Raw genomic sequence first — 10225 nt, 5'->3', positions numbered from 1 at the left:
GGCCGTGTCTCACAGCTGGGCTGCCCTCCCCTCACCAGCACAAAGCCTCGACTGCGCCGTCCAGGGAATCGACCCTCCGGGTTTCCTTCCACTTGGCCCCTCACGATGAAATTTCATGGCGGACCAAGGAGGGAGATGAACAAGGATCTCGCCCCTTCAGGGCTGGACAATAAAAGGCACGCCCCCGGCAATTTTAAAATCGGAAGCCGGTGGTGCGGGCTGGGTCCGCAGCGGCCCTGGGGGACGTCCAGCCGCCTGCAGCCGGACCCTGGGCGGACATGAGAGCGCCACGGGCCACAAGCCCACTCTCCCCACTGACGGCCTCCGCACCCGGCCCCGCAGCGCCAGCACCACAAGGGCGCAGGCGCGGGCCGCGCTGCCTACAGCATCTCTCCGCAGGCCCTGCGGCGGCACTGACCCGGCCGTGGCCCACTCTTCTCCGCCTCTCCCAGGCGCCGAGCAGGCGGTCGAGTGGACCCTGGCTCAAATGCCTCGGAGGCTGCCCGGGCGGGTGGACCCTCTCCTGCAGCTCCGCCCAACTGCAGCGGGTGGGGACCACCTTGATATCCATTTTGACCCGGACAGCGATTCTCAAATTTGTCTGTGGGGGAAGAATTTTTCCACTTGTCTGTGGAGGAGCTTGTTAACAATTCAGATTTTCGGGCCCCACCCCGACACTCAGAGGCACAGGATCTCGCGTGACTCGGAGATCTGAACTTCAGTAAGCTTTCCGAGGGATTCTGACCCTGGTAGTCCGCCGGTCACACCCGATTTGGGCTTAATTTCCACAAACAGACCTACGGATTGCGGCTCCCAGGGGTTTCTGAGATCCCGGAGCTCGCCCGATGGCCCCGCCTCTCGTCCCCAATTGGCCCTTCGCTCGTCCCGCCCCTGCAGGCAAATCTTTTCTTCTGGTTGGTCAGCGGTGAGTGTGTGGCGAGACCTGACCCAATGGGCGCTAGAGTTCTCGGAACGTGACCGGGAAGTTGGTCCGGAGCAGGCGCCGTTGGTTGTTGACGCCTAACGCGCTCTGAGACTTCCGGCGTGGGAGCCGAGCTTCGAGTCTTGCGTGAGTCCGCGGCAAGGGGGAAAGCGCGGTGCTTAAGTCCTGCCCTGGGGCGGCCCTGGCGGGGGCGGGCCAGGGGGTGGTGCGGCGGCGCCCGCAAACGACTGACGCCGAGGCGCCGGAGCCGGCTGCGCCCGCCCTGGAGCCGGGCTCCTCGGCCGGGATTTGGGGCTTCGGGGCCCCCGGCTCTTGTGGACGCCCGCCATCCTTGCGCGGGGCCGGGGGCGCCTTCCTAACTGGGCGCAGCAGGTTTCGGGGCCAAGGCGGTGTGGGGACCTGAAGATGGCGTCGGGTCCGGGCTTCCAGGACCGGGAAGGGCTCCTGATAGTGAAACTGGAGGAGGACTGCGCCTGGAGCCAGGAGCTGCCCCCGACAGACCCAGGACCCAGCCCGGAGGCCTCCCATCAGCGCTTCAGACGGTTCCGCTTCCAAGAGGCCGCTGGGCCCCGGGAAGCCCTCAGTCGGCTCCAGGAGCTTTGCCATGGGTGGCTGCGGCCTGAGATGCGTACCAAGGAGCAGATCCTGGAGGTGTTGGTGCTGGAGCAGTTTCTGACCATCCTGCCCCAGGAGATCCAGAGCAGGGTGCAGGAGCTGCATCCGGAGAGCGGCGAGGAAGCGGTGACTCTGGTGGAGGATATGCAGAAAGAGCTTGGGAGACTGAGGCAACAGGTGAGAGAAAGAGCTGTTTTATTTGCGGTTTGTCTGGCCCTGAGGACTGGGACATCGCGTTGGCCCAGTTACCCCTACGAATTTACTTGGTTGCCCTGAGTAGACCTTAGGTGGGCAAGAAGCCTTTTTGTAGTTTAGCGAGGAACTTTCATTCTCCAGATTTTCCCCAGGTGGACAGAGCGAGCAGTGAAGAGTGCCCTGTTTCCACATGGAGGCAGTGTCTCTGCATTAGTGTGAGCCCAGGAGTTAGCTCGCTAGGTTCAAATGCTCACTCTGCTTCGTACTAGCTTTGGGACTTTGGGCAAGTTACTAAATTTCTTTGGGCCTCAGATTTGGTAAAATGAGAATGGTAAAATACCTCTCTCTAGCGTTGCTTTGAGCATTAGAGCAGGATGTAGTTTTGATCACACTACTGGTTTACAGTTCGTGCTTAATAGCTGTTAGCTATTGTTATTTTACAGTCAGCAGTCTAATCTCTACAAAGCTGGGTGGCCGTTAATAGTGGACTTAAAAAACTGGCGCTGAATCTCTGAGGCCACTTGCCCTAGGGCCACCCAAGTTTAATTTACCCAGTAGTCAGGAACGGACGCATCTTGAAAAGGTGGGGGAAAGTGAGAGGGAGTGAGGTGTGTCAGAAGAGCTGTGTGGGGAAGGTGTGCATTGGAAGTGAACTTCCCCCACCCCTCACACACATTTTCTCAGGTGTACACGGGGTCAGAAAAGTTTGGTTTTAGTGTAAACCATTCTTCTCTCTTGGTGGGTCCAAAGGGATTGCCAGTGGTTCTCCGTTGAAGGCTTGCCCTCAGAATTCTGTACTAATTTCCCTTCCTTTTGGGCCCTGTTGTGATGGTGAGTGATGTGGGTTGGTTCTCAGGTGACAAACCATGGGCGGGGAACAGAAGTGCTTTTGGAGGAGCCTTTGCCTCTGGAAACAGCACGAGAGTCACCGAGCTTCAAGCTGGAGCCAATGGAGACTGAGCGAAGCCCTGGCCGCAGGCTGCAGGAGCTGCTAGGCCCCAGCCCCAAAAGGGATCCCCAGACTGTAAAGGAGAGGGGTGAGGAACAGTTCTCTGGGCAAGTGGGAGGGAGGAGGGGCTTTGGGGTTGCCCCTGACACCAGCAGAATGCAGCATGGCTGCCAAGGAGGGGGCATTTCTGACCTGAGTGTTTCCAGATGTGGCGTGCAAGACCTAGAAGTGGTTTGGATTCCTCTTGGGGTGGGTGGAGGGAGGGGGATCTCTTAGTAAGCCCTTTTGTATGCAGAACGGAGACATTTAGAGCTCAGTGAATGGTCGAGGGCTTTAATGCTTGGGCCAGCAGGGAAGACTGCTGGTACTCTGTTGTTTTGAATATTGCTTTTATTATTCCTCGGTTGCCTTCTTTTGTTCAGTGTTGGATCCTCAAAGCAGAGACTGGGTGTTGGGGAATGGATACTGTGTGGTGATAATCCTTGGGTTTCCAAGAATTAGGAATGCCGTTCTCATCATAATTTCTGTCACCTTCAGCATTATCTGCTCCCTGGCTTTCTCTCTTTCCTCCCGAAGGAAACATGGAAGACAAGGAGCTGACTGGGCCCCAGGTGATGTGGAAGTTCCCATTGTCTCCCCGCAGTTGCTCTTGTGGGGGTGGGGTCCTTTTGCCACTTGGAGAGGATCCTTTTTACCTCACCACATGCATCTTCCCCACCTTCTTTATTTGTCCTCCACACCTCACTTGTAGGCCTACCCCTTCTTCCCCATGAAATGTGTCCTCAGCACACCTGGGTTTTGCCCCTTTAACCCATGACTCTGCTTGAATTGTTCTTGGTGCCTCAGGGCCTAAAGGCGATCTTGTGCTGTTTCAGTTGCCTGAGAGCTTAGAGGACGTGGCTATGTACATCTCCCAGGAGGAGTGGGGGCATCAGCATCCTAGTAAGAGGGCCCTCTCCCAGGACACGGTGCAGGAGAGTTATGAGAATGTGGACTCACTGGGTAAGGACTTCTTTTCCAGGGATGAAGGCTGAGCCATTTCTGACCAGGGTCCTGTCCCTTAGGTGCTCACCTCCCGGGTATAAGTTCTGAGTTCAGCCAGACGACCTGCCTTTGTCTAAAGTCCCTTGGACTAAGATCACTTAAATATTTGCCAGGTGCCACAGTTGGCACACTTAAGGGCCCCAGCTGCCAGGGCTGAGGGTGGCGAGTCTGAGCCATAATGAACTTCCTAAGGCAGAACAAGTCAAATCCAATGGTGCCCACCCCCTCCCGCCACCCCAGCCCCACTTCCCACCCCTCACACACAGATCACAGGATGCTTTAGGGCTCTAAGTTCTTGATGCCTTGCAAGTTCAAAATGCTTATTCTTCTGACCTCACTTATGTTTTCTATGCTCCATTAGTATTTCTGGGCTCTTCCCCAGAGGCACAAATTTCAGGGGCACTGGCATCAACATTCCAGCTCAGTGGCTGTCCCAGTCCTTAAGAATTCAGGAAGGGGGAAGGCTTTGTGGAAAGCTGGAAATGATATATATCTAAAACAGAGTCTGAGTAAGTTAGATATAAATTAAGATGCATCTATGTGTTGAACTATTATGCAGAGATTAAAAATGAGGTCTGTGAAATATGACCAAAAACTGATAGTTGGATTTAGGTGGAGAGTGTGTGGTTGTTGTATAATTCCTTCATTTTTCTGCATGTATGAAAATTCTCATAATAAAAAGTTGGGGGGAGTCTTAAAAAACAACATAAAACAGGATTGTGTATGTTACCATTATAGCTATATTGATGCACACCTGGTAGAGTCACACTGCACTTTGTTTTCAAACATGAGGTTTTCGTAAAGAGAAGCACAGCTATCATGTCACTTGCACTAATTTTGCAAGGGGATCACTGCTGGGTTCGGTTGCCTTCACGGGGGCCTTCTCCAGGTTTTCTGTCACTGTGCTGTGGCTTGGTGCCCTAAGTTGAGCACAGCTGTTTCAGTGAGTGCTAAATAGGAAGAGTTCGGATCACAAGTTCTTGAAACTAAACTTTTTAAAGTCCGTGTTTGCTGGAGTTGGAGTGAGCGTAGCACAGGGTGGCACTTTTGGGTTTTAATCTCAGGGTCCTCTCAGAGTCCCAGGTCCTTTTCTGATTGTCCATCATATTACATTTTCTCCTTCTGGAGTTGCCCAGTCAAACTTAGTTCTATTTTATATGTATCCATAAGAGTCAAGGCTCTTTCACAGTATTAAACTGATTCCTCAAGGAACTGACCACCCTGACCATGTTTGTTTGTTTGATTGTTGTTTTAATTACAGAAGTTTTACATTCTCATTGCAAAAAATCCCAAGTACTACAAAAGTGTAAAAAGAAAAAGCCACAGTCTCCTTCCTCCAATTTCTTTCTCTAGGGGTAACCAGTGGGAAGAGTTTAGTGTATGTTCCAAGTAATTGCTGTCAGATTTCTGTATCCATTCACTGAAGGCAGGGAACAAGACTATCTTTGTTTGCCCTGCCTGGTAGAGGAAAATGGTGACATAGAAATCCTTTTCTTTCATTGTGAACAGAGTCTCAGGTTCCCAGTCAGGAGGCCCTGAGCACCCAGGTGGAACAAGAAGGAAAGCCCTGGGATCCCAGTGTCCAGACTTGCAAGGAGGGCCTGAGCCCCAGAAGCCCAGCTCCAGGTAAGAAACGCAGTTGAGCAGCCTGCGCAGCTAGCCTCCTGCTGTTGGGAATGGGGCATTTGAGGGTCTTGGTGTAAGGCTAGCCCATCACCACCGCCAGGGAGGTACATTCTTCCAGTGTCCCCACTGCCCACTTCCATCCCAGTGATGGCATGCGAGGTACCCAGGGTGCAAAGTGTAAGGAGGCATTCACTCCTGGGCTCATTTGCCCACCCTAGTCCCAGTCCTGCTCCGTCTCACCCATTCCCCAAGGGCAGAAGCCAGAGGCTCATTTGGAGAGGGAGGTCGGGGCCCCTACAAGGGAATTCAAGACTGGTTTGAGCTCTGATTCCTGAGTGATGGCCCCACCTCTTATGTGGATGCCTGTCTATGGTGCTTTACCTATATGGGGAAGATGGGAAACTGAGGTAGAGCCAGCCCTTCTGGACTTCTGACCTACAGGCAGTAGCACACATGGGATTTCCTTTTCTCTGGTGTAGAAATAACACGGGTTTGGTTTCTCTCAATCTTCCAGGGGAAGAGAAATTTGACAATCTGGAAGAAAGTGCTCAGTCCGTTTGCCCTGAGAGCATCCACCCTCGGGCGCTGCTGCCTGGCCAGGCCGGAGGGGAGGTACCCTGGAGTCCTGAGCAGGGAAGGCCTCGTGACAGGGCAGAAGAGCATTGGGAGCCTCCCCCAGAGGTTCGGATGGAGCAGTCCTTAGTGGGGGCCACAAGTTGCAGAGAACTGGGGCGGCCAAAGGAACTGCAGCCGAAGAAGCTCCATTTATGTCCCTTGTGTGGCAAAAATTTCTCTAACAATTCGAACCTGATTAGGCACCAGAGAATACATGCAGCAGAAAGACTGTGTATGGGTGTGGAGTGCGCTGAAATCTTTGGCGGGCATCCACACTTTTTGTCACTACACAGAGCACACTTGGGAGAGGAGCCCCATAAGTGCCTCGAGTGTGGAAAAAGCTTCAGTCAGAATACCCACCTGACTCGGCATCAGCGTACCCACACCGGTGAAAAGCCCTATCAATGTAATGAGTGTGGAAAGAGCTTCTCTTGCAACTCCAACCTCCACAGGCACCAGAGAACGCACACAGGTGAAAAGCCCTACAAGTGCCCTGAGTGCGGGGAGATCTTTGCTCACAGTTCCAACCTCCTTAGGCACCAGAGAATTCACACAGGAGAGAGACCTTATAAGTGTTCTGAGTGTGGGAAAAGTTTCTCTCGCAGCTCTCACCTTGCCATTCACGAAAGAACTCACGAGAAAGAGAGGCTGTACCCCTTCTCTGAGTGTGGGGAAGCAGTGAGTGACAGCACCCTCTTTCTTGCCAATCATGGGACCCACAAGGCAGAGAAGAAACTCTTTCAGTGTTTAACTTGTGGGAAGAGCTTCCGGCAGGGCATGCACCTCACCAGACACCAGAGAACACACACAGGAGAGAAACCATATAAATGTACCCTCTGTGGTGAAAACTTCTCTCATAGATCCAACTTAATCAGACACCAGAGAATTCACACGGGAGAGAAACCCTATACCTGTCATGAGTGTGGAGACAGTTTCTCTCACAGCTCCAATCGGATTCGTCATCTGAGAACCCATACAGGAGAGAGACCCTATAAATGTTCTGAATGTGGAGAAAGCTTTTCTCGGAGTTCACGCCTTATGAGTCATCAGAGAACTCACACTGGATAGAAACAATGGGATTTCTTTTGGGCCCAGATAAGGTGGCATATTCAGAGGGGCCTCTTGTTAAGAGCTGGTATTCCTTACCCAGCATGATCTGCATCTTTAAGGTAATTACTCCAAAGAGGAACCAGGGGAGGGTCGTTGTGAGGGAGGTGCAGAGGCAGCAAAGGATTAGCATAAAACTGAAAAGGAATTCTGTTGGAACTAGTGAGGATGGCAAGTCTTTGAAGTGACCCTCTCAGGGTGGAATCCCCTCTGAAGTTCTTCCAGTCTCAGGGCACACCTACCCCCTCAGCATATTTAGCCAACTTGAGACTTGGGTCCCTTACTGTGTCCAGTGTGTATCCCAACAACTTTGGGAATCCACAGACTTCCTGGTATTGCTTCCTCACTTGGGACATTCATCAGGAGCTTTTGGGCTCCTGAGGCCCTGGAGACCAAAGAAGAGGGGCCAGGTCTCCTGGGAGACCAGCTGGAGGCACCGAAAGACTGGTGGTGAGTTGCAGCTCTTCTGAAGGCCTGGCTGAGAAGCCACAAGCAATCCCGGGCAGCCACCACAGTGCCCTCAGTGGCCTGACGGTAGAGCTCATTGGCAGGTCATGCATGTAATTGTCACCTCAAACAAAAAGGAACCAGAGACCTAAGGGAAATAGTAAGATGGAATTTGCAGGTCAGCCCAGGAATTGGCAGAGGAAACTGGGGTCTTAATTAGCTTACCCTTTGCAGAGATCAAGTCCTCAGAGGGTTCCATGAAAGATGGGTTCCCTGGGAGACTTTGAAAACGTGGATCCTGGGGAAATTAGGAATCATGCCTTTCCCCGTTGAAAATATGTTTGGATGGTAATAAATATCTTCAGGAAACATGAGTGTGTGACTCATCATTGAGGGCCTTTGACTTGGCCTCCAGTGTTGATCGGTCTTCCACCTGCTTTGGGTTGAGGACCTGGCTTTCTCTTTGTGGTCTTACTTGGTTGTTAAGGAGGGTTCTGACAAAGGCGACAACAGACAGGCTGAGGGAGGGAGCGTGGCCCTGGCCGGCTCCAGGCTGGGACTGCTATGTGGTAACAAAGGGTCAAGTCCAGTGGCTGCTTGGGGTGATGTCATAAGGGTGTTCTAGAAGGTTTTTTTTTTCCTTCTATGGTGTACAGCTGTGAACATTGTCTTTTTTTTTTAATTTAAAAAATTATTTTTTTTGGCTGCGTTGGGTTTTCATGGCTGCGCACGGGCTTTCTCTAGTTGAGGCAAGCGGGGGCTACCCTTCATTGCAGTGCACTGGCTTCTCACTGCGGTGGCTTCTCTTGTGGAGCATGGGCTCTAGGCGTGCGGGCTTCAGTAGCTGTGGCACGCAGGCTCAGCAGTTGTGGCTTGCAAGCTCTAGAGCGCAGTCTCTGGTTGTGGCACATGGGCTTAGTTGCTCCGCGGCATGTGGGATCTTCCTGGACCAGGGCTGGAACCCGTGTCCCCTGCGTTGGCAGGCGAATTCTTAACCACTGCGCCACCAGGGAAGCCCTGAACATTGTCTTTTGATTGTTTAGAATGTTTACTTTCTTGCAAAGTAGGTAAAGGAAGATCTGGCTCGTCAAAGACAAGTTATTTTGGTCGAGCAAATGATTCCCAGGAAAAGATGGTTCTGATATAACTGTGTTATTGCCCATTAGTGGAGGGAGCTATAGGAGAGGGCAAAATTATTAGGGGACAGCATTACATTTCAGAATGGGGAATCAGGAATAGGAATTCTAGGAGTGTGTTTCTATGGAAAAGAGGTAGAATACCAGGGAGAATTCTAGGAGTGGAAATTCTGATGCTAGGAAAACATCTCAGGATTTGGCCCTGGAGGAAAATATCTAACTAGCTGTTCTTTGGGACAAAAAGATGAAACATTCCATTGGCAACAGGCTATTAAATATAGCACTTTTAAGTAAAGGAAATAACCCTGCGTGCCCCCCACCCTTGCTTATATCTGTTTCTCATTTCTGTACCATTCTCTTACCCTCAAGAGGGCAGTGGTGGTGCGGGGCTTGGGGGTCAGGGAAGGGAGGTGAGGATTTGAAAGAGATTAATGTGGAATGGACAGTGGTAGGAGCAGGACAGGGCCGCTGTGGCTGCCGATGCCATGAAGTGGGTGGGTGGTGTAAAGTTGACGTTAGTAAGCACTCTGGTTAAGATGGCAACTTATGTGGATTGTAAACCTCATGAGAATAGAAAGCACCCCTCTCCTTCAGATCCTTATCCCTCATCCCCCATAATACCATCCATACAGATCTTAGGATGTGGTCTAACTGGCATTGCTCCTACTTGGAGTACTACAGTTTGAGCCAGAGCAAGAGGACCCCCACGTGTTCACTCCTGGCACTAAGAAGGCTTTCCAATAGTAGACTTCACCCAATCCCCAGTCTAACTCCCCTTCTAACAAACTTAACATGCAGAGCTCTTCTTGGCCTTGTTTTCATGAGGTGATGTCACAAAATATTGCATGTAAAACACTTAGCACAGAGCCTGGCACATAGAAAATACCTATTTGTGCCACCTGTGGGTAGATAAAACTGGCAAATTGCCTTTTTTTTTTTTAGTTTTTTGTTTGTTTGATTGTTTATACTGCAGGTTCTTACTAGTCATCAATTTTATACACATCAGTGTATACACGTCAGTCCCAATCGCCCAATTCAGCACACCACCATGCCTTCTTAAGTACCTGGTAGTAAGAGCAATGTAAGACCATGCTGGGGAATTCCCTGGTGGTCCAGTGGTTAGGACTCGGTGCTTTCACTGGCAAGTTGGCCTGGGTTCAGTCCTTGGTTGGGGAACTAAGATCCCACAAGCCATGTGACACAGCCAAAAAGTAAATAAATAAATAAAACCACGCTGGCAGGAATTCTGGGGAGCAGTCTGCTATTGACAGTCAGGATTGATGACTTCATCGTTATAGTCATATTTCAGAAAGTGGGTCAGAGGCCCTTACTAAAGGGTTCCATGAAGGCACTGCAAGGGAGGGCCAAGTATATATACTTTTACACTACACACATACGTTTTACATTATTATTTTTACCCCACTAGTCCTCTTTTTTTAAATTTTTTTTTTTTTTTTTTGCTGTACGCGGGCCTCTCACTGCTGCGGCCTCTCCCGTTGCGGAGCACAGGCTCCGGACACACAGGCTCCGCGGCCATGGCTCGCGGGC

At 51.4% G+C, this 10225-nt stretch overlaps 1 protein-coding gene across 3 annotated transcripts; it reads left to right on the top strand.

Annotated features, from left to right (window-relative positions):
- Nucleotides 1-910: 910 nt before the first annotated feature.
- Nucleotides 911-7913, top strand: ZNF263 (zinc finger protein 263). 3 transcript variants are annotated; one of them, XM_060078848.1, is made up of 6 exons: nucleotides 911-1735; nucleotides 2610-2790; nucleotides 3279-3313; nucleotides 3578-3704; nucleotides 5256-5372; nucleotides 5887-7913. In XM_060078848.1, exons 1-6 carry the CDS (start codon nucleotides 1349-1351, stop codon nucleotides 7053-7055), a joined length of 2016 nt encoding a protein of 671 aa, XP_059934831.1. In that variant the 5' UTR covers nucleotides 911-1348; the 3' UTR covers nucleotides 7056-7913. The 3 variants fall into 3 exon arrangements, with proteins under 3 accessions (XP_059934831.1, XP_059934830.1, XP_059934832.1); XM_060078847.1 differs by having other exon boundaries at nucleotides 3240-3313; XM_060078849.1 differs by lacking the exons at nucleotides 2610-2790; nucleotides 3279-3313 and having other exon boundaries at nucleotides 918-1735.
- The last annotated feature ends 2312 nt before the right edge of the window (nucleotides 7914-10225 follow it).

This window comes from Mesoplodon densirostris, chromosome 16 (genome assembly GCF_025265405.1).
Source record: "Mesoplodon densirostris isolate mMesDen1 chromosome 16, mMesDen1 primary haplotype, whole genome shotgun sequence".
NCBI classification, from domain to species: domain Eukaryota; kingdom Metazoa; phylum Chordata; class Mammalia; order Artiodactyla; family Ziphiidae; genus Mesoplodon; species Mesoplodon densirostris.
Note: the sequence above shows the minus strand (reverse complement) of the source record. Positions and strands in the feature narration are given on the sequence as shown.

What these genes read in the sequence shown, in the direction of transcription:
- ZNF263 (XM_060078847.1), top strand. Translation starts at nt 1,349, where the DNA reads ATGGCGTCGGGTCCGGGCTTCCAGGACCGGGAAGGGCTCCTGATAGTG. An exon ending in TTGGGAGACTGAGGCAACAG is followed by an intron (nt 1,736 to 2,609) that starts GTGAGAGAAAGA and finishes GTTGGTTCTCAG; the next exon opens with GTGACAAACCATGGGCGGGG. An exon ending in CCCCAGAAGCCCAGCTCCAG is followed by an intron (nt 5,373 to 5,886) that starts GTAAGAAACGCA and finishes TCAATCTTCCAG; the next exon opens with GGGAAGAGAAATTTGACAAT.